General features: G+C 39.5%; 1 protein-coding gene across 1 annotated transcript in view; it reads right to left on the bottom strand.

Annotated features, from left to right (window-relative positions):
• ANO4 (anoctamin 4) overlaps positions 1-27,473 on the bottom strand; it is a 434,401-nt gene that overhangs the window by 14,430 nt on the left and 392,498 nt on the right. Inside the window, exons 25-27 of the mRNA XM_052640010.1 lie at positions 21,288-21,440; positions 20,145-20,292; positions 13,733-13,852 (exon numbers count right to left, since the gene is read on the bottom strand). Coding sequence (XP_052495970.1) covers positions 13,733-13,852; positions 20,145-20,292; positions 21,288-21,440 — 421 coding nt within the window. The remainder of the gene's footprint in view (positions 1-13,732; positions 13,853-20,144; positions 20,293-21,287; positions 21,441-27,473) is intronic.

Below are 27,473 nucleotides of genomic sequence, written 5' to 3'. Positions count from 1 at the left end.
ATTCACCCATTCCAGTCCATTTTAGTTCGCTGGTTCCTAGAATGTTGATGTTCACCCTTGCCATCTCTTGTTTGACCACTTCCAATTTGCCGTGATTCGTGGACCTGACATTCCAGGTTCCTATGCAATATTGCTCTTTACAGCATCAGGTCTTGCTTCTATCACCAGTCACATGTACAACTGGGTATTGTTTTTGTTTTGGCTCCATCCCTTCATTCTTTCTGGAGTTACTTCTCCACTGATCTCCAGTAGCGTACTGGGCACCTAATGACCTGGGGAGTTCCTCTTTCAGTATCCTATCATTTTGCCTTTTCATGCTGTTCATGGGGTTCTCAAGGCAAGAATACTGAAGTGGCTTGCCATTCCCTTCTCCAGTGGACCACGTTCTGTGAAGAAGGCTGAGCGCCGAAGAATTGATGCTTTTGAACTGTGGTGTTGGAGAAGACTCTTGAGAGTCCCTTGGACTGCAAGGAGATCCAACCAGTCCATTCTGAAGGAGATCAACCCTGGAATTTCTTTGGAGGGACTGATGCTGAAGCTGAAACTCCAGTACTTTGGCCACCTCATGAGAAGAGTTGACTCATTGGAAAAGACTCTGATGCTGGGAGGGATTGGGGGCAGGAGGAGAAAGGGACGATCGAGGATGAGATGGCTGGATGGCATCACGGACTCGATGGACATGAGTCTGAGTGAACTCCGGGAGATGGTGATGAACAGGGGAGGCCTGGCGTGCTGTGATTCATGGGGTCACAAAGAGTCAGACACGACTGAGCAACTGAACTGATCTATATGCCTGTTTTTATGTCAGCTATTAGTACTAATTACTGTTACTGTGACTGTTTTGATTATTATTTCTTTGTAATATAAGAATGCTCAAACTACCACACAATTGCGCTCATCTCACATGCTAGTAAATTAATGCTCAAAATTCTCCAAGCCAGGCTTCAGCAATATGTGAACTGTGAACTCCCTGATGTTCAAGCTGGTTTTAGAAAAGGCAGAGGAACCAGAGATCAAATTGCCAACATCTGCTGGATCATGGAAAAAGCAAGAGAGTTCAAGAAAAACATCTATTTCTGCTTTATTGACTATGCTAAAGCCTTTGACTCTGTGGATCACAATAAATTGTGGAAAATTCTGAGAGAGATGGGAAGACCAGACCACCTGACCTGCCTCTTGAGAAATCTGTATGCAGGTCAGGAAGCAGCAGTTAGAACTGGACATGGAACAACAGACTGGTTCCAAATAGAAAAAGGAGTACGTCAAGGCTGTAGATTGTCACCCTGCTTATTTAACTTCTATGCAGAGTACATGATGAGAAACGCTGAACTGGAATAAGCACAAGCTGGAATCAAGATTGCCGGGAGAAATATCAATCAACTCAAATATGCAGATGACACCACCCTTATGGCAGAAAGTGAAGAGGAGCTAAAAAGCCTCTTGATGAAAGTGAAAGAGGAGAGTGAAAAAGTTGGCTTAAAGCTCAACATTCAGAAAACTAAGATCATGGCATCTGGTCCCATCACTTCATGGGAAATAGATGGGGAAACAGTGGAAACAGTGTCAGACTTTATTTTTTGGGGCTCCAAAATCACTGCAGATGGTGACTACAGCCATGAAATTAAAAGACGCTTACTCCTTGGAAGGAAAGTTATGACCAACCTAGATAGTATATTCAAAAGCAGAGACATTACTTTGCCGACTAAGGTCCGTCTAGTCAAGGCTATGGTTTCTCCTGTGGTCATGTATGGATGTGAGAGTTGGACTGTGAAGAAGGCTGAGCGCCGAAGAATTGATGGTTTTAAACTGTGGTGTTGGAGAAGACTCTTAAGAGTCCCTTGGACTGCAAGGAGATCCAACCAGTCCATTCTAAAGGAGATCAGCCCTGGGATTTCTTTGGAAGGAATGATGCTAAAGCTGAAGCTCCAGTACTTTGGCCACCTCATGCGAAGAGTTGACTCATTGGAAAAGACTCTGATGCTGGGAGGGATTGGGGGCAGGAGGAGAAGGGGACGATCGAGGATGAGATGGCTGGATGGCATCACGGACTCGATGGACATGAGTCTGAGTGAACTCCGGGAGATGGTGATGGACAGGGAGGCCTGGCGTGCTGCGATTCATGGGGTCGCAAAGAGTCAGACATGACTGAGCAACGGAACTGAGCTGAACTGAACTGATAATTTGAAATAAGGAGGAGAGATGTAATATACTTTGAAATAAGGAAGAGAGATGCAATACATACTTTGAAATAAGGAAGAGAGATATAATATACTTAGAAATAAGGAAGAGAGATGTAATATACTTTGAAATAAGGAAGAGAGATGTAATATACTTTGAAATAAGGAAGAGAGATGTTTCCAGCCTTTTCTTTTTTCTATGGGTTTCTTTGGGTATTCTGGGTGTTTTGTTCAGTTCAGTCGCTCAGTTGTGTCCGGCTCTTTGCGCCCCCATGAACCGCAGCACACCAGGCCTCCGTGTCCACACAGATTTTATGATTATTCTACTCCTGTGAAAAATGCCATTGGGATTTTGATAAGGATTGTACTGAATCTGTATATTGCTTTGGGTAGTATGGACATTTTAACAATATTAATTCCTATAATCCGTAAGTATGAAGCATTTTTTAAAATGTGTGTTTTCAGTTTATTCTATCAGTGTCTTACAGTTTTCAGTGTACAGGTCTTTCATTTCCTTGGTTAAATTTATTCCTAGACATTATTTTTGGTGCAATTGTAAGTGGGATTGTTTTCTTAATTTTATTTCTGACAACTTGTTGTTAGTGTATAGAATTATTTGTATACTAATTTTATATCATGCAACTTTACTGAATTTATTAGTTCAAAACAGTGTTTTGATTTTCTATATAGAATATCATGTCATCTCCAAATAGTGACCAGTTTACCTTTTCCTTCTTGATTTGGATCCTTTTATTTCTTTTCTTTTTTAGCCTAGGACTTCCAATACTAGGTTGCAAAAAAGTGGTGAGAGCCTCCTTGCTTTGTTGCTGATTTTAGAGGAAAAGCTTTCATTTCAGCTTCTCACCTTTGAGTGTGACATTAACTGTGGGTTTGTCATATATAGCCATGATTATGTTGACGTGCATGTGGTCACTCTATAACCAGTTTGTTGAGAGGGTTTTTTTTTTTTAATCATAATTGATGTTAAATTTTGTCAAAATTTTTTCCCGCATTTTTGAGATGATTGATTTTTATTCTTTATTTTGTCAGTGTGGTATATCACATTGATTTGCATATGTTGAGCCATCCTTGCAATCCTAGGATAAATCCCACTTGCTTATGGTGTATGAGCCTTTTAATATAGTGTTGAATTTGGTTTGCTAATATTTTGTTGAGAATTTCTGCATTTATCTTCATCAGTATCATTGGCCTGTAATTTCTTGCAGTGTCTTGTTTGTGTCTTGTGGTGCCCCTGTCCCAGTAATGCTGGCAACATAAAATTACTTTGGAGCATTCCCACCTCTGCTGTTTTTTGAATGAGTTTGAGAAAAATTGGTATTAATAGAATATTAGTAGAATCTGACTAATAGTAGAATTTATTTTACTATTTAGAAGAATTCATAGTGAAGCCATCTGCTTCTGGACTTTGTTTGCTGGGAGGTTTTTGATTACTGATGCACTCTCTTTATTAGTAGTACTCAGTTCAGATTTTCTTTCTTTCTGATTCAGTCTTGGTAGGTTGTACGTTACTAGGAATTTTTCCATCTTTTCTAGGTTGCCAAATTTGTTGGCATATAATTGTTCCTAATAGTCTCTTAGGATCATGAGTATTTCTGTGGTATCAGTTGTAATATCTCTTCTTGATGTCTGGTTTTATTTGAGTCCTCTTTGTTTTTTGGTGAGTGAGTCTAGTTAAAGGTTTGTTGAGTTTGTTCGTTGTTAAAAGAATCAGCCCTTAGTTTCATCTTTTTAGTTTTATTTCCACTCTGAACTTTATTTCCTTCCTTCTATTAACTTTGGACTTTGTTCTAGTTCCTTGAGATGTAAAGTTATGCTGTTTGAGACCTTTCTTGTTTCCTAAGGTAGGCATTTACTACTGTCACCTTGCATTTGCTGCATCCTGTGTTTCGGTATGTTGTATTTTTCATTTTCAAATGTCTCAAGGTAATTTTTGATTTCTCTTTTGATTGCTTTGAACCATTGGTTGTTCTGTGGCATGTTGTTTAGTTTCCACATATTTGTAAAATTTCCAGTTTTCTTTCTGTAATTGATTTCTTGCTTCATTTCATACCATTATGGTCAGAAAATATGCTTGATATGATTTCAGTCTTCTAAATTTATTGAGACTTGTGGCATACCATGATATATCCCGGAGAATGTTCCACGTGCACTTGAGAAGATGTAAATTTTTTTGATGGAATGTTCTGTACTTATCTGTTAATAACGTCCTTTTGTCTAAAGTCCTTTAAGACCAATGTTTATTGATTTTTTTGTTGTTGTTGGTTTGTTTGGATGATCTACTGTGGTATACAAGTCCCCTAGTATTATTGTACTGCTGTTTATTTCTTCCTTTAGGCATGTCAATATTTGGTTTATATAGTTAGGTGCTCCTGTGTTGGGAAATATATTTTCTTGTTGGGTTGATCCCTTTATCAGTATGTACTGACAGTCTTTTGTTATTATTTTGTTTTAAAGTCTATTTTGTCTGATGTAAGTCTAGATACTCCAACTTTCATTAGCTTTCCATTTTCACAAAATACATTTTTTCCATCCCTTCATGTTTGAGTTGTTTGTGTTTTTGCATCTGAAATGAGTCTTTTGTAGGCAGCACACAGATATCTTACTTTTTTCTTCCATTCAGCCACTCTATGTCTTTTGACTGGAGAATTTAATTCACTTACACTGAAAATAGTTATTGATAGGTATGTACTTATTTCCATTTTGTTTCTTCTTTTCTGGCTATCGTGTAGTTCTCCTTGTTCCTTTCCCTTTCTCTTGCTTTCTTCCTTTTGGGTTTGACTTTCTTCAGTGTTATCATTACAGTCTACTATCTTTTGTGTTGTACTATAGGTTTCTGCTTTGTGGTTAGCATAAGGCACACATATAACAGCTTGTATTTATAACAGCCGATTTTAAGTTGATTGCAACCTAAGTTTGAATGTTTTCTAAAGTGCTACGTTTTTAGCATTCTAAAGCTCCCCTCACCATGTTTTATGTTTCTAGTGTGACAATTCACATTTTTACTATCTTGTGTATCCCTTAACTAATTATTGTAGTTATAGTCATTTTTTGGACTTTTTTCTTATAACTCTCATACTAACTTTATAACTGATTATTCCACTACGTTTTCTATATATTGACCTTTACCAGGGAGTTTTATAGTTTCATGAGTTTTCTTGTCACTAATTGTGAGCTTTGGTTAGGGCTTCCAAAACTATATTGAACAAAAGTGGTGAAGGTGGACATCCTTGTCTTATTTCTGGTCAGAGAGGAAAAGCTTTGAGTTTTTCACCGTTCAGTATGTTGTTAGCTGTAACTTTGTCATCAGTTCAGTTCAGTCGCTTAGTAGTGTCCGACTCTTTGCAACCCCATGGAGTGCAGCACACCAGGCTTCCCTGTCCATCACCAACTCCTAGAGCCTACTCAAATTCACGACCATCATGTTAGTGATGCCATCCAACCATCTCATCCTCTGTTGTCCCCTTCTCCTCCCACCTTCAATCTTTCCCAGCATCAGGGTCTTTTCAAATGAGTTAGTTCTTCGCATCAGGTGGCCATAGTATTGGAATTTCAGCTTCAGCATCAGTCCTTCCAATGAATACTCAAGACTGATTTCCTTTAGGATGGACTGGTTCGATCTTCTTGCAGTCCAAGGGACTCTCAAGAGTCTTCTCCAACACCACAGTTCAAAAGCATCAATTCATTAGTGTTAAGCTTGATTTATAGTCCAACTCTCACACCCATACATGACTACTGGAAAAACCATAGCTTTGACTAGACGGACCTTCATCAGTAATGTCTCTGCTTTTTAATATGTTGTCTAGGTTGGTCATAGCTTTTCTTCCAAGGAGCAAGTGTCTTTTTATTTCATGGCTGCAGTCACCATCTTCAGTGATTTTGGAGTCCAAGAAAATAAAGTCTGTCACTGTTTCCATTTTTTCCCCATCTATTTGCCATGAAGTGATGGGACTAGATGCCATGATCTTAGTTTTCTGAATGTTGAGCTTTAAGCCAACTTTTTCACTCTCCTCTTTCACCTTCATCAAGAGGCTCTTTAGTTCTTCTTCACTTTCTGCCATAAGGGTGGTGTCATCTGCATATTTGAGGTTATTGATATTTCTCCCGGCAATCTTGATTCCAGCTTGTGCTTCTCCCAGCCCAGCATTTCTCATGATGTACTCTGAATATAAGTTAAATAAGCAGGGTGACAATATACAGTCTTGACGTACTCCTTTCCCAATTTGGAACCAATCTGTTGTTCCATGTCCAGTTCTAACTATTGCTTCTTGACCTGCATACAGATTTCTCAGGAGGCAGGTCAGGTGGTCTGGTATTCACATCTCTTTTATCCACAGTTTGTTGTGATCCACAGTCAAAGGCTTTGGCGTAGTCAATATAGCAGAAGTAGATATTTTTCTGAAACTCTCTTGCTTTTTTGGTGATCCAACGGATGTTGACACTTTGATCTCTGTTCCTCTGCCTTTTCCCAATCCAGCTTGAACATCTGGAAGTTCTTGGTTCATGTAATGTTGAGCCTGGCTTGAAGAATTTTGAGCATTACTTTGCTAGCGTGTGAGATGAGTGCAACTGTGCACTAGTTTGAACAGTCTTTGGGATTGCCTTTCTTTGGGATTGGAATGAAAACTGACCTTATCCAGTCCTGTGGCCACTGCTGAGTTTTCCAAATTTGCTGGCATACTGAGTGCAGCACTTTCACAGCATCATCTTTCAGGATTTGAAATAGCTCAGCTGGAATTCCATCACCTCCACTAGTTTTGTTCGTAGTGATGCTTCCTAGGTGCCACTTGACTTCGCACTCCAGGATATCAGGCTCTAGGTGAGTGATCACACCATTGTGGTTATCTGGGCCATGAAGATCTTTTTTGTATAGTTCTTCTGTGTCATATATGGCCTTTATTATGTTGAAGTATGTCCCCTCTGGGCCTTCCAGGTGGTGTTAGTGGTAAAGAACATGCCCGCCAATGCAGGAGATGTAATAGACATGGGTTTGATCCCTGGGTTCCCTTGGAGGGGGCATGGCAATGCACTCTAGTATTCTTGCTTGGAGAGTCCATGGACAGAGCAGCCCGGCAGGCTACAGTCCATAAGTCACAAAGGGTCAGATACAACTGAAGCAACTTGCTGTGCATGTACGCATGTCTGCTCTATGCCCATTTTCTGGAGAGTTTTTTTTTTTTTTTTAATCATAAATGGTGTTAAACTTTGTCAAAAGCTTTTTATGAAACTATTGGGATGACCATATGGTTTTTATTCTCCAATACATGATGTTATATACCACACTAATTGATGTGCCAATATTGAAAAATCCTTGTATTTCTGGGGTAAATTCCACTTGATCATAGTGTATAATCCTTTTAATGTTCGATTCAGTTTGCTAGTATTTTGTTTTAGGATTTTTGCATCTATATTTATCAGTGATATTGGCCTGTAATTTTCTTTGGTATTTTTATCTGGTTTTTATATCAGGGTGATGATGGCTTCATAGAATGAGTTTGGAAGTGCTTTTTCCTCTGCAATTTTTGGAATAGTTTCAGAAGGATAGTGTTAACTCTTCTCTAAATATTTGATAGAATTCTCCTGTGAAGCAGTCTGGCCCCAGACTGTGGTTTGTTCAGTTCAGTTCGGTCTCTCAGTCATGTCCAGCTCTTTGTGACCCCGTGGACTGCAGCACACCAGGCTTCCCTGTCCATCACCATCTCCTGGAGCTTGCTCAAACTCATTTGGTTTGTTGGGAGTTTTAAAATCACAGTTTCCAATCACAGTGCTTGTGATTGGTATGTTCGTATTTTCTATTTTCTCCTGGTTTAGTCTTGGGAGATTGTAGTTTCTAAGAATTTGTCCATTTCTTCTAGGTTGTCCATTTTATTGGCATATAGTTGCTTGTAGTAGTCTCTTCTGATCCTTTGTATTTCTGTCGTGTTCATCGTAACTTCTCCTTTTTCATTTCTCATTTTATTTTATCAAGCCCTTTCTCTTTTTATCTTGTTGAGTCTGGTTAAAGATTTATCAATTTTGTTTGCCTTTTCAAAGAATCAGCTTTCAGTTTTGTTGATCTGTTCTATTATTTTCTTTGTCTCTATTTATTTCTGCTCTGATCTTTATGATTTCTTTCCTTCTGCCAATTTTGGGAATTTGTTTGTTCTTCTTTCTCTAGTTGCTTCAGGTCTAAGATTCAGTGGAGATTCTTGTTTCCTGAGGTAAGACTGCATTGCTGTACCTTCCTTCTTAGAACTGCCTTTGCTGCATCCCACAGGTTTTGGATCATCCTGCTTTTGTTTTCATTTGTCTCTCTTTTTTCAATTTTCTCTTTGATTTCTTCAGTGATCCATTGGTTGTACAAGAGCATATTGTTTAACCTCCACGTGTTTGTGTTTTTTTTTGTTGTTGTTGTAGCTGATAGATAATCTCATAATCAGAGAAGATGGTTGATATGATTTCAGTTTTCTTAAATTTACCAAGGCTTGCCTTGTGGCCCAGCATGTGATCAAACTGGAGAATGCTCCATGTGCACTTGAGAATGTGTGTTCTGATGGTTTTGGATGGAATGCTCTATAAATATAAATAAGTCTATCTGGTCTGTCATTTAAGGCCTGTGTTTCCTTACTGATTTTCTATGTGGATGATCTGTCCATTGATGAAAGTGGGGTGTTAAAGTCCCCCATTATTATTGTATTCCTGTTGATTTCTCCTTTTATGGCTATTAGTATTTGCCTTATGTATTGAGGTGCTCCTTTGTTGAGTGCATATGTACTTACAATTGTCGTATTTTCCTCTTGGATTGATCTCTTGATCATTTTGTAGTCCTCTTCTTTGGTCTCCTGTAACAGTCTTTAAAGTCCATCTTGTCTGATATGAGCAGTGCTGCTCCAGCTTTCCTTTGACTTCCATTTGCATGGAATACCTTTTTCCATCCTCTCACTTTCAGTTTGACTGTGTCCCTAGATCTGAAGTGGGTCTTTATGTGTGTGTGTGTGCACGTGCACTCAGTGGTGTCTGACTCTCTGCAACCCTGTGGACTATAGCCTGTCAGGCTCCTGTGTTCATGGGATTTCCCAGGCAAGGATACTGGAGTGGGTTGCCACTTCCTTCTCCAGGGGATCTTCCCGGCCCAGGGATCGAACCTGCATCTCTTGTCTCCTGTGTTTGTGGGTGGGTTCTTTATCAACTGAGCCACCTGGTAGACAGCATATATATGGGCCTCGTTTTTTGTATCCATTCATCCAGTCTGTGTCTTGATTGCAGTATTTAATCTGTTTCTGTTTCAGGTAATTATCAATATGTATGTTCTTATTGCAATTTTGTTAATTGTTTTGCATTTATTTTTGTAATTCACTTTTCTTCCCTTCCTCTTTTGTTCTCCTGTGATTTGATGACTACCGTTAGAGTTGTGTTTGGATTCCTTTTTCTTTATTTGTGTGTTTCTATTGTAGATTTTCAGTTTGTGGTTCCCATGAGGTTTTGATATAGCAATCTATATATGTACACACACATACATATAAACGATTAAGTTGCTGATTTCTTAATTTCACATGCATTTCCAGTGTCCTGCATTTGTGCTCACCTTTTCTCAAGATTGCTGGTTTTGATATCATATTTGTGTATGGGATGATTTCCTATCTTCATAATTTGTTTCTAGTTGTGGCCTTTTCTTTTTCACCTAGAGAAGTTCCTATAGCATTTGTTGCAAAGCTGGTCTGATAGTGCTGAATTCTCTTAGCTTTGGCTTGTCTGTAAAGCTTTTGATTTCTCTGTTAAATCTGAATGAGAGTCTTGCTGAGTAGAGTATTCTTGGTTGTAGGTTCTTCCCTTTCATCACTGTAAATACACTGTGCCACTTTCTTCTGGCCTGCAGAGTTTCTGCTGAAAAATCATCTGATATCCTTATGGGAATTCCCTTATATGTTACTTGCTGTTTTTCCCTCATTGATTTTAGTATCTTTCCTTTGTCTTTAATTTTTGTCAAATTGATTACTATATGTCTTGGCATGTTCCTCCCTGGGTTTATCCTATAAGGAACTCTCTGCATTTCTGGGTCTTGAGTGACTCCTTTCCCATGTAAGGGAAGTTTTCAGCTATTATCTCTTCAAATATCTTCTCAGGTTCTTTCTCTTTCTTGGACCCCTGTTATACAAATGTTGGCACAATTAATGTTATTCCAGAGGTCTCTGAACTGTCCTCATTTCTCTTCATTCTTTTTTTAGAAATTCTATTCCGTGACAGTGATTCCCACCATCCTGTCTTCCAGCTCACTTATGCATTCTTCTGCCTGTTATTCTGCTTTTGATTTCTTCTAGTGGATTTTTCATTTCAGTTACTGTACTGTTCACCTCTGTTTGTTCTTTAGCTCTAGGTCTTTGTTAAACATTTATCTTCCTGATCTATGCCTCCATTCTTTTTCCAAGCTCTTGGATCATCTTTACTGTCATTGTTCTGAATTCTTTTTAGGGTAGATGGTCTGTCTCCACTTCATTTAGTTGTCTTTCTGAGGCTTTATCTTGTTCCTTCATTTGGGACATATTCCTTGGCTGTCTTATTTTGTCCAACTTTCTGTGATTGTGGTTTCCATTCTGAGGGCTGCAGGATTGTAATTCTTCTTCTGTTGTCTTCAACTTGGTGGATGAGACTGGTCTAAAAGACTTGTTCATGCTTCTTGGTGGGAGGGACTGGTTCCTGCCCACTGGTGGGTGGAATTGGGTCTTGTCACTCTGGGCAGGACCATGTTAAGAGGTGTGTTTATCAGGCAGCTGTGTGCTCAGGAAGACTTTAATCAGCCTGTCTGCTGATAAGTGGGGCTATGTTCCCACTTGGTTGGTTGTTTGGCCTGAGTCCTGGCCTGCCAGCTGTTAGGTGAGGCCAGGTCTTGGTGAGAAAATGATGGCCTCCAGGAAGGCTGATGCTAATGAGCACTCCTTAGAACTACATTGACTGTGTGTTTGTCCCTGTAGTGAGTCACAGTTGCCCCCTACCTGTGTAGGAGACCCTCCAATACTAGCAGGTAGGTCTGACCCAGGCTCTTATGAGGTTGCTGTTTCTTTCCCTGGGTCCTGGTGCACACAAGACCCTGTGTGTGCCCTCTAAGAGTGGGAGTTTCTGTTTTCCCCAGACCTGTGGAATTCCTGTGATCAAACCTTGTTAGCCTTCAAAGCCAGATTTTCTGGGGCTCTGCCTGCCATTGCAGGGGACCCTGACATGGGGCTTAGAACTTTCACTCCTGTGGGAGAATTTCTGTGGTATAATTCTTTTCCAGTTTGTGGGTCACCCACTTGGTGTGGCTGTGATTTGATTTTATCATGATTGCACCCTTCCTACTATCCTGTTGTGGCTTCTTCTTTATTTTTGGGTGTAGAATATCTATTTTTGTAGGTTTCTGTAGTTATTAGTTGATGGTTGTTCAGCAGTTATTTGTGATTTTGGTGTTGTAAGAAGAGGTGAGTTCACATCCTTCTACTCTTATCATTTAGTCTGTCTTAAGCAGCAATGTTTGGAAAGGAACCTTTTTTCTATGCAGTAGGTCTCAACAGTGGGCTTAAAATATTCAGAAAGCCATGTTGTAAACAGATTTTCTGTGATTCAGGCTTTATTGCTCCATTTATAAGACACCTGCAGAGTAGACTTAGCATAATTCTTAAGGGCCCTAGGACTTTCAGAATGGTAAATGAGCACTGGCTTCAACTTCAAGTCTCCAGCTTCATTAACTCTTTAATGAGACAGTCAGCCTGTCCTTTGAAGTTTGAAGTCAGGCATTGACTTCTCTCTAGCTATGAAAGTTCTAGATGACATCTTCTTCCAAATAGAGGCTGTTTCATCTATCTTTAAAATCTGTGTTTACAGTAGTCACCTTCATTAAATATTTTAGATAGATCTGGATAAATAACTGCAGCTTCTACATTAGCACTTGCATGTTATAGGGGTAGCTTCTTTCATTAAACTCATGAACCAATCGCTGCTGCTGCTGCTAAGTCACTTCAGTCGTGTCCGACTCTGTGTGACTCCATTGATGGCAGCCTACCAGACTCCTCCGTCCCTGGGATTTTCCAGGCAGGAGTACTGGAGTGGGTTGCCACTGCCTTCTCTGCCAACCTCTGCTAGCTTCAAACTTTTCTGTAGCTTCCTCATCTATCTCAGATCTCACGGAATTGAAAGAGTGAGGGTCTCTCCCTGGATTAAGCTTTGGTTTAAGGAAAGGTTGTTGCTGGTTTGATCTTTAGTACAGATCACTAAAACTTTCTTCAGATCATCAGTAAGGGTGTTTTACTTCTCATTTGGGTGTTCACTGGAGTAGCACTTTAAATTTCCTCCAAGAATTTTTCCTTCGCATTTATAACCTGGCAAACTGTTTGGTTTAAGATGCCTAACTTTGGGCTTACCCCTGCTTTCAATATGCCTTCCTCACTAAGCTTAGTCATTTCTTGCTTTTAATTTTAATTTCTAGCTTTTAATTTAAAGTGAGAGATGTGAGGCTTTCCTTCCTCTTGAACACTTACAGGCCACTGAAAGGTTGTTATTTGGCCTAATTTCAATATTCTTGTGTCAGGGAAGAGGGGAGTCCAAGGAGAGGGAGAGCAGGGAAAAAGTAAGTCAGAACACATATAACATTTATCAAGTAAATCCACTGTCTTTCTTACATGGGCATGGGTTGTAGCACCCCAAAACAATTATAATAGTAACACCAAAGATCACTGATTATAGGTCACCACAGCAAATATAATAATGAAAAATTTTGAAATATGGTGATAATTACCAAAACGTGCCAGAGTCACAAAGTGATCAAATGCTATTGGAAAAACAGCACTGATGGACTTTCTCAACCCAGGATTGCCACAAACCTTGTGAAGTGAAGTGAAAGTTGCTCAGTCCTGTCCAACTCTTTGCGACCCCATGGACTATACAGACCATGGAATTCTCCAGGTAAGAATACTGGAGTGGGTAGCCTTTCCCTACTCCAGGGGATCTTCCCAACCCAGGGATTGAACCCAGGTCTCCCGCATTGCAGGAGGATTTTTTACCAGCTGAGTCACAAGGGAAGCCCAAGAGTACTGGAGTGGGTAGCCTATCCCTTCTCCAGTGGATCTTCCCAACCCAGGAATCAAATCGGGGTCTCCTGTGGATTCTTTACCAACTGAGCTATCAGAGACATCACAAACCTTAAACTTTTAAAAAATGCAGTATCTGTGAAGTGCACAAAAATGAGATATGCCTGTGTGTAACAAGTTGCTTTTCTCTGCTGCTTCTAATATTCTCTACTTCTCTTAACTTTTGACACTTTAACTATAATGTCTTAGCGGGGATCTCTTTGGGTTCCTCTTACATGGGCTTCCTGGATCTAGAAGCTTGGGACTCACCTCCGAGATTGTGTTTTAATCCGTCTGGGTCACAGCTTGGTGAAGAGATTTAAAAATCCTCCAGAGGACTGTAATATATAGTTAAGTTTGAGAATCCCTGCTTTAAAGCCGCTCAGTCAAAAAGGCTGTTATCTGAGCAACACCTCCCCACGACAGAGCCAGCCCAGCTGAGGGTAAGTGTGCTACACTTACCTACAGTACTTGAGAGGAGTCCCCGAGAACTCACTGCCATCAGACTCAGGTTCAGACCTGTTCTCAAAGTCAGAAATTCGGAATACAGACAAGCTGGCATTCACGTAGCCAACCATGCACCTAAAAATGAAAACAGATTCTGTAATTAGGACTCTGATCAGCTTTGCATCCAGTCCACCGAGGGTCTACTTGCTAGAAATTCCTGCAGTTATAGGTGTCTTACCTGACTCTCTCTTGTCACAGCACTCAAGCTGGAATACACTGAAAAACCCTGGCTATGTTAAATGAGAAACAAGTCATTTCTTTTGTTCTGGTCCTTTTTGTGCAGAATCATCATATAGAACAGCACTACCCCAAACAATGCTTTGGTGAAACGGTGAAAGCATTGCATAATCAGTATAAATTAGGTCACTACTTCTTTCATAGATGCACACATACATGTACACATAATCACATTCCTTCATTGCTGGTTGTATATACTTTCTTATGTGGGGTTTCTCAGGTGCCTCAGTAGGTAAAGAACCTCCCTGTAATCCAAGAGACACCAGAGAAATGGGTTCGACTCCTGGGTCAGGAAGATCCTCTGGAGGAGAGCATAGCTACTCACTCCAGTATTCTTGCCTGGAGAATCTCATGGACAGAGGAGCCTGGTGGGCAACAGTCCATAGATCGCAAAGAATTGGACACGACTGAAGTGAATGAGCACAGCACATGCTTTCTTATAATGACCTGAATATAACTGGTATGGATATGACACCCCTTCCCCAATTCATCCATGCTACAAATCATGCTAGATTATGTTTCCTTCATGTATCATATGCTTTCATGCCTCTGCTTCTGTTGTCTTTTTTGTTGGGATTCCTTACTCATTTCGTACAAGTGGTAACAGTGTCCATCCTCCAATGGCTAGCTGAGATGCCATCTCTTGTGTGAAGATGTCCTAATATGCCTAGTCAGAAGCTTCATTCCCTTCTCTCTGTGGTCCTGCTGTGTTTACTTCATAATGGCCATATAGCTTATCCTAGAGTTGGCTGCATACATGTATGTCTTCTCCTTTGGACTGTAGTGTTTTTTATTTTTGGATCAAAAGAGGTGTCATCGATACTTTGGTATTCTAGGATAGTCTCACGCAGTGTAGGAATCCAGTAAATATTGAATTTAATGGATTTGATTGGAGAGGACCTAAAGTACCAGGGGTTCTATCAAGGTCTAGAAGATGGATCAGGAATAAAATTATTACCTAGGATTATAAGCTTCTTGAGGACATGGCTTTCAGCCTGTGCTGGGGGTTCAGTATATTACAGTACAAGAAACTTGGGCTTTAGGGTCATATATTGTAGTTTTGCTGCTTTCTAGCCATGTCATATTGACATATTATGCAACTTCTTTAAAGCAACAAAAGTGCCACCTCATAGGATCACTGTGGGAATAGAATGATACGTGCAAAACATACCTGCTTATGTACTGCTTATATACTCTGATATACTGCTTAGCATATAGCAAGATCGTAATAAACGTGAGTGGCTATTACTCATTTTATTGCATGCACCTAGCAAGAGGTCAACAAACAGTTATCAACTGAAAGAATAAATAATGGCTTTCAGACTCTTTTCATTAATATGTCTGATGTGATTAATCAAAGTTGCTGAATATCAAACCCAAGTGATGACACAGATATAGTTCTGAGAGGACATGGGTTCTGTATGTGAAGAAAAGGCTGGCCTTAAGTGAACCAAGCAGAAGGGCTCATTTGTCAAGTCACTCATGAGAGAAAGTAATGATCAGTGTGTGTGTAACATGCCCTTCTCCCACTGGTAGCAGGCCTCCCCATCACTCCTTAAAAGGGTAATTTGAAATGATTTCTCCCTCATATATGAACTGCCTAGAACATGACATGAAAACAAATCAGTATTTTGGTGATAATTAGTTGTCAGAGAGGGAGCCGGTTTTGTGAAATACAGAGCAGAGTCTTCTCAGGAGCTGGGCTGTGGGAAGGAAAAGGTGCTCTGGAAACTGGCAAAAAACAGGCCATTGTTGAAATGGAATAATTATTTCCAGGCCCTCCTACACTCTTCTTTCATAAAGCATCCCTGAGCTTTACTAATATTAAAGCTGCTTGTCTAATGGTGGCTCCGTTTCAAAAACCTCAATTGAGAACTTAAATTCAAATGAAATACCTGTCTCATGGGCTGAACACCTTAAAGCCTCAAAATAAAAGGGATATGTCACTGAACTGTTTATTAAGCATATTCATTTGATGTCACTCATAAATCAAGCTGAAAATATGCCTTTAGTGGGCATGTACTCCCTCTGGGTCCAAAGCATTACATGTGAAGCTAGTACATACATACATAATTGTCAACTGTGTAAGTCTTTTTTCCATGTTATTTTCATAACCAGAGAAGGAGGAGGACTGCTAATGCTGAAGTGTCTAGGCAGTTCTCTGTTTCCACTGTGGGAGAATCTTGGCTTGCCAACATCAAATAGTTGGGACGACCATCAATTCAGGGAAGTGAGGTTTCCCACGCTTCGCTGTATGGTGTGCTTTGTTCCCAGTAGCAGCCACGTGTCAGCGCAGTGGCCTCCTGTTATGGCAGGAAGGCCTCAGGCAGCGGCAGACCCCATATCTGCTATTCAGGCTGCTGCCTGGTGGTCTGTGTACCCTCAGTGTGACTCAGCCCCAGCTCCAAGTGAGACACAGCGAAGATGAGGCTGCACTGACCATCAGGGAGAAGTGAGAGGAATGGAGAAAAAGGTATCAAACAGAAGAGGTGTTTCCTGGGAACATAAAAATAATAATTTCCTTAAGGGGCTGGCAGGTAGCCTCCACAGGCATTGCTAAGAAAGGAGATTCAGAAAAACGTCTTATGAAAAGGCAGCATTGTTTGAATTAGAGTGCATACCTTGTCCAAATGTCTGAGAAGACATATTTAAATGTGAGAATTTTGGTTTTAACACTCTTCATTATTTATTGCTTTCCATCCTTTACTATGGGGGAAAAGGATGAACTAGAGATGGTTATTATACTCGGCTTCCTTGGTGGCTCAGACAGTAAAGAATCTACCTGTCATGAAGGAGACCTGGGTTCAATCCCTGGATCGGGAAGATCCCCTGGAGAAGGGAATAGCAACCCACTCTAGTATTCTTGCCTGGAGAATTCTAGAGAATCCTGGCAGGCTATAGTCCACGGGGTCACAAAGAATTGGACACGACTGAGTGACTAACACACACACTCATTATTATACTTACTATAACTGTTATCTGGGAGAGAACAGAATGAGAAGTTGACTTTTGAATCTGTTGATTCCAGGTCAAGATACTGCAGAGTATCTTTGAATTCTGCCAAAATAAATTTGCTTTTGAAGTTTTAGGCATTGTGACTCACAAAGCATGGGGCGAAAGGGCAAAAAATCCAGGGGAAATGAGATCAGGTTTGTGCATTTAAAGTCAGACATGTTTTTTAGATGACTATAATAAATGACTTAAGCAACTAACACTTTCACTTAACCATCAGCTTTATCTTTTGAAATACAACTTTACAACTGATTATGATGTTGATCTATTGAATTGATTTATAGTTTATAAATATAGTTCATTCAGATATTCATAACCCATTCTGTGAAAATTTGAGCAGTGTTCTTGATCAAGTCTGTAACTCCTTATGAGATCACTATTTCTACAGGAAAATTAGCTTGACTTTATTTATCACTACATCATGTACACCAGGTACATACCTCACAGTATTTCTTGGGCCTGCATATATCCTTAGAGAATGTTGCCAAACTGTAAGAGAAAGTTCCCAAACTGTAATCTCTGTCTATCTGATACCAAAGTAATTAGTTTGATGCATTCATTGAGGGTAAGGGATCAAACTGATAAAATCGGTTATTTGTGCTTTCTGGGAAAAAAAAATTTAGTTTGTTGATTGAAATTTTAACTCTGATTGGCAGGAACAATTTTATAATTTGCACCTTCAATTTTATTTCACAATTTCTGCCTCCTGATGTCTGCCCAGATGTGATTTCAGTTATCTAAGCTCTTTTTTAAAGGGCTCCTGAGAAGATACCCTCAAAGAGGAAGTGACTTCATTTTATAAACAATAAAAACAGTCTGATCACAGGCAGCAGGAAAGACAGAGTGTCTTAAGAGGGAAGGTGACAACATCTGAAATACTCTTCTGTATCCACGGTGTGGAGACCATGCCTCAAACCACAGTGTTCCAGATCTGGCTGAAAATGAGACTGTCTTCCCCACTGTGTCACTGAAGACTTGTCTGCAGAGCATCTGTGCTGGTGGAGAGACTAGTTGGAACATATGACTAAGAGTAACTGAAGCACGCTGTCACAGGGACAAGGGGCCTGTAAACTGAATGACCCTGGATGTAGACTTGAAATTCTCATCTGTGGAGGAGCCAGGGAAGCCTGAAAGGTAAGGAGGCCTGAAGGAAACCTGGAGTACTGTTGACTTAGGGTCAGTTTAAATTGAAATATGACATTTCTACAACTGGACTAAATCATGAGTGGGATTTGACTATGACTGCACGTGCTCCCCTAGAAGCCTATGACATCTAAAATTTGATAATGCTGCTGCTCTATGAGTTCAGTCATCTCTGAAGCATTTTTAAATTGGAAAAAGAAGAAACCTGAAAAGGATAATAGAGTAGCTGGTGGGGCAGAAAATAAGATTCATGGAGAAACAGACAAATGTAACTACTTGAAAACAAAAATGAACAATGGAGTAGAAGATTAAAAAGTCGATGTATAAATATTGACGGTGGCAAAGGTTAAGAGAAAGGTTGTTTTAAAAAACGGGGGCGGGGGGGGTGCTTGGAGAGCACAATAAAACTGAAATGAGGCCATTTAGATAAATTCTAATCACCATGAACACTGTCTTAAATCTAATAGGCTGCCAAAAGTCTAAAGAATTGATTCACTATTAACTGTTCATAATGTTGCTACTTTTTTGGTTCCCTCTAGAACAAGACAGGTTTCACAATATTTGAAATAAGGGAAGAATGGGAATAACCACTGGAATTTAAACCCCACGGAGTTGACTATTGATGAGTTGGATAATGGTTTATTGGCACAGGCCTTGAGAGCTATGAGGTTCAGGATGAGGCCTGCCTTGTAATTTTGGATTTAATCTCTCAATCTCTTTCTGCTGTTCAAAATGAGGGTAATAATACATGTCCTCACTCCCTGAATTGTTTTGAGAATCAAAACATACGTGAATGTGGCTTGAACATAGGTAAGCTTTTCTAGGCTAAGTCAAGCACAAAATGTTGACAATGGTTACAGTTAGAAAGAAATGCATACATAGTACAACATAAGTTTTTAAATCTTTCTTAAAATGGGAAGGTATGCTCACTTAAAGTTGCTAGAGTATACATGTTTAACAAGCACGTGGCTAGTGTAGTAATGAATTTTATAGAAATTTCCTCAAATAACTGGATTGTGAGCTGGACCTAGACTATACATGCATGAATTCAGCCAACTCCGTTTGGTAGCAGTGTCCTCCTTGAGGGCTGATGGAACTATAATAGCTACAGATGATGAATTAATTTGGCTCAAACCAGTAAGCCAAGAGGCAGGGCTGCTTGTGTGAATAAGCAATAGCCCAAGTGAGATGATTTCTGGGGCACTGAAATGATCCTGTGACGCCAACACACGTTCCACTCCGAGCTACAGACATTTAAACCTCACAATTAGATTATTGTGACATTAACCAAACAGGGTTGTTGTTATTTCCCATTGAAGTATGTTAGGACTTTTTATATCTTTTTTTCCCAAGGATGTATTAATAGAAGGGAAAGCTAGGGGACATGCTATGATATTGTCAAGGCTTTATCTGACCAGAAATACAGCTTTGGGGATCACTGAGGTGATGCTATAGAACTGACCTCTCAGGGAGTTAAGTTTACCCACTTTGCCTATGATAATATTGACACTGGTCAAGTCAGTAGCCAGGAAAGAAGCATTCAATTACTTATTCCACAAGTATTTATTGAGTACTTTATGGGTACCTGGCACGTGGTTGCACATTTCCCATATAAAATTTGTAGAGTCTACCTACTGACACAAAGGGAATCAAATTATATTTTTACAAACTCATAAAACTGGCATAATTATACATCATGTACTACTTTTTTTTTTTGCTACACAGCATACCACACATTTTTAAATTCATGGTGGGCAAGAGTGGGAAAAATGATGAGTTGCTCTTCTCACATTTGATTCCATCTAAAACTTTTATGATCTATATGACTCCCAATAATTCCACCTTCCCTACAACAAGCCTTCTTGTCCTGGACTTGTGTCCCATGTACTCCAGTGCAGAGGCTTCTGTTTGGGTGTCCAACCATACACAATGGCTAGGGAATGGGGATTCCATGATGGCTTTATGGCAAACTTACTTTTGCCCAGCTTCTCCTTGGCCCGCACAAGGTCCATACTTATAAGCATACACCAAGCGAGGGATAAAGTCAGATGTGATCGCTATCACAAATGCATTTGTAATAACGGAGAGAATTCCAATGCCTTCAAGAATCCCATACCAAATTCCTATTCAAAGAGAAGTGTCAGTTAATTCCATATACAACAGCAGAGGCAAATAAGTATGAAAACAACTGGGGTAACTAATTCTCAATAGTCCTTTCCATGGGTCCTTCCATCATTCCAAATACTGATACTTGCAACCAGAAGGAAGATTTCTGCTTGTAAACACCTTGACACTGAAGAAATTTGCATGCACGTGCCAATGCTCATGACTTAAAACTCAATCAGCTTCAGACATAAGGAGAGAATTCTGGTTGATGATAAGGTACCAAATACCATCTGCTAAGACTGGCTGGCATATGCAGTGTCAAGCTGTCACCAGACTAGGAGATCCTCTGGGTAAGTATAGGATCCTTCCAGTTCATCTTTATGGACCAAGTTCCTGATGTATGACCCAAGGTAGGTGCTCACTGAATGTCTGTTTCATCTGGAGGTTGAGGCCACTGAGCTAACGTCCACACTGAATTCTTCTCTTTTTTTTCTTTTTTTTTCACACTGAATTCTCTTCCACACACACTGGCTGGGCACCTGCCAGCTCTATATGAAGCACCGAATGCAGAAACGAATAAAAGACACCTGGTTCAACTTAGCACATCTAGTCAAAAACCAAAAGCGATCTCTGCCTCTAGAAAAATGGGACCCTTCTTCCTGTGACTCAGGCAGACATTTAGGAAAGAGCAAAACTAACTGAAGCAAATGCAAGATCTACTTTCAAAAGGAAGTGGTAATAAATCCAATTTTTAAATTCTAGCGTCCTAGGATAGAAACAACCAAACTGAGAATCTATTTAAGCACAAATTCTCTAGCACTGGAAATTATAAATTTTCAAACAGGTAACTGTACTTGTTATCTAATATTATTTAAAGCTAATATTAATTATTCTTTTGCAAGATTTAATCATCTTACATGGAAACTATATGTAAATATCTAAAGTTAGTGGCTTTTAATTTTATCTACCAGACGATTAATATCTTTTAAAAACACCCCAAAATCCAACTTACCTATATCTTTGGCCCTTGAAGCTAAAGGTCGCCTCCACTGTGTGACAAATTTATAAGCGTCAAGTCGAATTTCAATTATATTATTCAGTAAGGCCAGAAGTGGTGCTAGGGGAAAAGCTGCCACGAAGATAGTTGTAAATCCAAACTGAAGAACTAGGGAAGGAAAAAGAACAGAGCGTATTGGCTTTCCAGTACTATTTTCAGACACTTAGTAGTCTGAGTAGGTCACTGTTTTAATCCATGTGCTTGTGCATTTCCTGTCACTTCAGCTGTGTGCCACTCTGTGACTGCATGGACTCTAGCCCACCAGGCGCCTCGGTCCATGGGATTTCCAAGGCAAGAGTACTGAAGCAGGCTGTCATTTCCTCCTCCAGGGGATCTTCCTGACCCAGGGATTGAACCTGCAGCTCTTGAATCTCATGGACTGTAGCCCACCAGGCTCCTCGGTCCATGGGATTTCCAAGGCAAGAGTACTGAAGTAGGCTGTCATTTCCTCCTCCAGGGGATCTTCCTGACCCAGGGATTGAACCTGCAGCTCTTGAATCTCCTGCATTTGTCAGGTGGATTCTCTACCACTCGTGCCACCTGGGAAGCCCTATGTTCCCCCAAAGCACAGGGAACATATCTTCTAGAAAGATGGCCAGGACACTTGAAAAACAGTTGCTCCCTGAGCCTGGAAGCAATGGCACCCTAGGAGTAGTAATCATATCTCAAGTTTTCTAAATACCATTCTCTAGTAAAAGGAACCAGGGCTCCTTGGAGAAATGATTGATTCCAGAGCTATAGCAGGCAAAAGTCAAGAGTGTGGCCAACAGCTTTAGCCACATACAACAATCTGTCAAGGGTTCTTTTTTAATCATAAAAGAGTGTTGAATTTTGCAAATTCTTTTCCTGTATTTATTGAGATATCATATGATTTTTGTATCTCATCCTATTAATCTGATATATTACATTAAAATGTATATATGTTGAACCAGTCATGCATCACAGATAAATCCCACTTGGCTGTAATATGCAGTTGTTTTATTGTGTTCTTGAATTTGGCTTGCTAATATTTTGAGAATTTTTGCAGTTGTATTTATCAAGAATATTGGTCCAATGTTCTCTTTTCTTGTGGTATCCTTATATGGCTTTGGTATCAAGGTAATGCTGGCCTTGAAGAATGAGTTTGGGGGTGTTCCCTCCTCTTCAATTTTTGTAAGTGAGAAGGATTTGTATTCTTTTAATGTCTGGTAGAATTCACCAGTGAAACTGACTGGTCCTGTGGTTTTTCTGTGTTGGGAGACTTTTGATTACTGATTCTCTCTCTTTAATCATTATTGATCTTTTCATATTTTCTATTTTTTGCTGATTCAGCCTTGGTAGGTTATTTCTAGAAACTTATCTATTTCTTCTAGGTTATATCATAGGGTATTTTTCTTTCTCTCTGACTTACTTTAGATATCCACGTGCTGAAAATGGCATTATTTCATTATTTCTTACGGCTGAGTAGTATTCCACTGTATATATATACCACAACTTCTTTATCCATTCATTTGGCAATGAACATTTAGGTTGTTTCATGTCTTGCTATTATAGATAGTGCTTCTATGAACATAGGAGTATATGTATCTTTTTGAATTCTAGTTTTGTCCCATTATATGCCCAGGAGTGGGATTATTGGATCATATAGCAACTCCATATTTAATTTCTTGAGGAACTTCCATACTGTTTTCCATAGTGTCTGCACTAATTTACATCCAACCAATAGTGCAGGAGGGATTCCTTTTTCTCCATACCCTCTCTAGTATTTATTATTTGTAGACTTTCTGATAATGGTCATTCTAATCCTCATGGTAGTTTTGATTTGCATTTTTCTAATAATTAGAGAAAGGCAGGTAAGGCAGTCTTCTCTTGAAGAATTTTCCAGTTTGTTGTGATTCACACAGGCAAAGAAAAGCTTTGGCATAGTCAATAAAACAGAAGTAGATGTTTTTCTGGAATTCTCTTGCTTTATCTTTGATCCAATGGATGTTGGCAATTTGATCTCAGGTTTCAAAATCAAGATGGCAGAGGAATCAGGTTTGGAAAGTTCCCAGTTATTTTTTTAAAATAAACTCTCTGGCCCCTACTCCCCACTTTCTTCTGGTATACCAATTATTCTCACATTTGTCTGATTGAATCTGATAGTTTGCATAGGGTTTCTTTACTTTTGAAAAAGTCTAATTTCTGTCTTCTTTTGACTGAATTATCTCTATATTCCTATCCTCCAGTCTGGAGAAGGCAATGGTAACCCACTCCAGTATGCCTGGAAAACCATGGACGGAGGAGCCTGGTGGGCTGCAGTCCATGGGGTCGCTAGGAGTCGGACACAACTGAGCGACTTCCCTTTCACTGTTCACTTTCATGCATTGGAGAAGGAAATGGCAACCCACTCCAGCGTTCTTGCCTGGAGAATCCCAGGGACGGGGGAGCCTGGTGGGCTGCCGTCTATGGGGTCGCACAGAGTCGGACACGACTGACGCAACTTAGCATCCTCCAGTCTTTTTATTTTTTTTTCCATCTGGTCTGTCCTGTTACCTTCATCTCATTCATTGAATTTTCAGCTCCATAATTTGTTTCTCTTTTATAATTTCAATCTCTTTAGTAAAGGACTTTTTCTGTTCATTAATTTTTTTTCGCAAGTTCATTGAACTACCTCCCCATGATTTTTTTGTAGCTCAATGATTTTCTTTACAACTGTTTTGAATTCCTTACCACTTAGATTGAAATATTATTTTTCTTTATGTAATACCACATTTCCTTGATTTTTCATGGTGGTTGACCACACACACTTCTGCTTTCATCTTTGAAATAGCAGACACCTGCCCCAGCTAAGAATTTATACTTACTTTGCTTCTTTCAGTAGTCTTTAAGTCTAGTAATTTCTATTGTATGCCAGACATATAAAAGTTCTAGATCAAGGGTCAGCAAATTATAGCCTGAAGGCCAAATCTGGATAACTCTCTGCTTTGTTTCTTTTTTTTAAACCTACCTGTGAGTTAAGAATAGTTTTTACATTTTAAGTAGTTATGTAAATACCTATACAACCATTTAAAATATAATAGCCTCAATCTTGCATCATGACCCCCAAAATCAAAATTATTTACTGTCTAGCCCTTTAAGAATAAGGTATTGATCTCTGCTCTTAGTGATGTTCTTTTGCAGCAAAGAAGGAGATGATCAGTGTGGTCATGAGTTAAGCCAAGTTAGTCCTGGGGTATGGTTTTTGTAAAGCTCAGTCCACCTGCCTGGCTGTGACAGAACAGGGTGGACCTTTTTCTCTGCCAATGACCACAGAGGCTCAGTTCTGTCCTTGGGGGGGTTTTACAGTTAGTTCCTTAGCTGCTTGCCCATCACATCTTCAAAATATTACATTATTATAGATAAAGAATGACTTTAAAATCTCAACTCAACAGTAAAATAGAATAATCCTAAACTGTTTGCACATAACAATACAGCTTCAAAGTATGTAAAGTAAAAATTGACCAAACTAGAAGGAGCTTAAGAAAAAATTCTCAAGTATGATTGTGGACTTTAACACTCTCTTCTTGGTAACTAGTAGAGGAAATAGACTAAGTTTAATAGGACATGAATGTAAGATTTGAACAACACAGTTAAACTTGCCAATTAATAGACATAGAAGATTATACTCAACAATTGCAGAACACACTTTAAACACTTATCAAAACAGAAATATGCGGGGGCATAAAACAGATCTCAGCATATATTAAATGCCTAAAATACCACAGAGTATCCTTTGACCACAGCAGAATTAAAAATCAATGACAGAAGAAGAAAAAGGTTTGATACCAGTTAGAGGCAAAACAGTAGAGGACTTGAGCTCACCTCCTCTCATAAAAACACCAAAATCACAACCAGCTGTTGAATAACCATCAACAGAAAAGACTACACCCCATGAGAAACATATTCTGTATCCAAAGACAAGAAGCTACATCAAGACGGTAGGAGGGACACTTTTGTGGTATAATTAAATCCCATACCCGCTGGAAAGAGAAAATAATTGTATCACAGAGGTTCTCCCATAGGAGTAACAGTTCTGAGCTCCACATCAGACTCCCCAGTCTGGGCATCTGGCACTGGGAGGAGAAACCCTCAGCAGAATATTTGGCTTTGAATGCCAGTGGATCTTGATCATAGGCACCTCACAGGACTGAGGCAAACAACACTCTTAGAAGGTACATACAAGATCTCGTATGCACTGGGCAGGGAAAAAGGAGTGACTTCATAGGAACCTGGCCCAGACCTACCTTCTGGCCTTGGAGTGTCTCCTGGGGTGAAAGATCTCCAAGGGATGGCTGTGGCTCACTGTGGGGACAAGGACAATGGTGGCAGAAGTACTGGGGAGTAGTCACTGATGTGAGCTCTGCTGGAGGCTGCCTTTTTTCTCATCAAGACCTGGCCCCATTCAACAGCAGCTAGGTTCCAGTGCTGAGATGCCTTAGGGACTCCCTAGTGGCTCAGAGCGTAAAAAGTTTGCCTGCAATGTGGGAGACCTGAGGTCAATCCCTGGGTTGGGCAGACCTCCTGGAGAAGAAAATAGCAACCCACAAGTACTCTTGCCTGGAAAATCCCATGGGCAGAGGAAGAGCCTAGTGGGCTACAGTCCATAGGGTCGCAAATAATTGGACAGGACTGAGCAACTTTACTTTCACTTTCAAACACCAAAAGGGTGGGAATGTAGCTTTAGCCATCAGTAGATAGACTGCCTAAAGCCAGCTTGAGCAAATCAGTCTGTCCAATATATCGTGTCAACAAACTGAAAAATTTAAAAGCTATGTGATCATCTTAATAAAATGTTTTACAAAATTCAACACCTATTTATGGTAAAAACTCTCCAGAAAGTGGACTTAGAGGGAATATACCTCAACATAATAAAGGCCATATATAACAAACCCACTATTAACATCATACTCAATGGAGAAAAGCTGAAAACATTTCCTGTAGGATCAGAAGCAAGATAAAAATGTCCCCTCTCATCACTTTTATTCAACATAGTTCTGGACAGGACATCCTAGCCAACAGCAATCAGAAGAAAAAGGAATCCAATTTGGAAAAGAAGTAAAACTGTCACTATTTGCAGATGAAATGATACTGTACACAAAAAAACCCTAAAGATGCTATCAGAAAACTACTAGAGTTTATCAGTGAATTTGGTTAAGATTGCAGGAAGCAAAATAGTATATTCTGTTGCATTTCTGTATACTAACAACAAAAGATCAGAAAACGAAGGAAATAATCCCATTTACCATCACATCAAAGCAAATAAAATATCCAGTAATAAGCCTAAAGAGGCAAAAGACTCTGAAAACTCCTAAGATGCTGATGAAAGAAATGAAGATGACACAAACAGATGGAAAGATACGCTGTGCACTTGGACTGGAAGAATTAATATTATCAAAATGACTATACTACCCAAGGCAATCCACAGATTCAATGCAATTTCTATTACCAATGGCATTTTCCACAGAACTAGAATGAAAAAAATCTCAAAAATTAGTATGGAAACACAGAAGACCCCAGATAGCCAAAGCTATCCTGAGAAAGAAAAATGAATCTGGAGGAATCAGGTTCCCCAACTTCAGATTATACTACAAAGTTACAGTCATGTTACTGGTGCAAAAGCAGAATTATAGATCAATGGAACAGGACAGAAAACCCAGAAATAAACCCATGCATCTATGGTAAATTAATCTATGACAAAGCAGGCAAGACTATACAATGGAGAAAAGACTTCAATAAGTGGTGCTGGGAAAACTGGACAGCTACATATAAAAGAATAAAGACCTAAATATAAGACCAGATACTATAAAACTCTTAGAGGAAAACATAGAACACTTTTTGACATAAATCACAGGAATATATTTTTGAATTTACCTCCTAGAATAATAAAAATGAAAATAAATGGGACCTAATTAAAAGCTTTTGCAGAGCACATGAAACGATCAATAAAATGAAAAGACAACCTACAACACGGGAGAAAATATTTGTAAATGAAGTCATCAACAAGGGATTGGTTTCCAAAATATACAAACAGCTCATGCAGCTTATTATGGAAAAAAACAACCAAATCAAATATGGTCAGAAGATCTAAATAGACATTTCTCCAAAGGAGACATACAGATGACCAACAGGCACATGAAAAGA

The sequence above is a fragment of the Budorcas taxicolor genome, chromosome 5 (genome assembly GCF_023091745.1).
Source record: "Budorcas taxicolor isolate Tak-1 chromosome 5, Takin1.1, whole genome shotgun sequence".
In the NCBI taxonomy this organism is placed as follows: Eukaryota; Metazoa; Chordata; class Mammalia; order Artiodactyla; family Bovidae; genus Budorcas; species Budorcas taxicolor.
The sequence above is the reverse complement of the archived record's forward strand: the minus strand, read 5'-3'. Positions and strand labels throughout refer to the sequence as shown.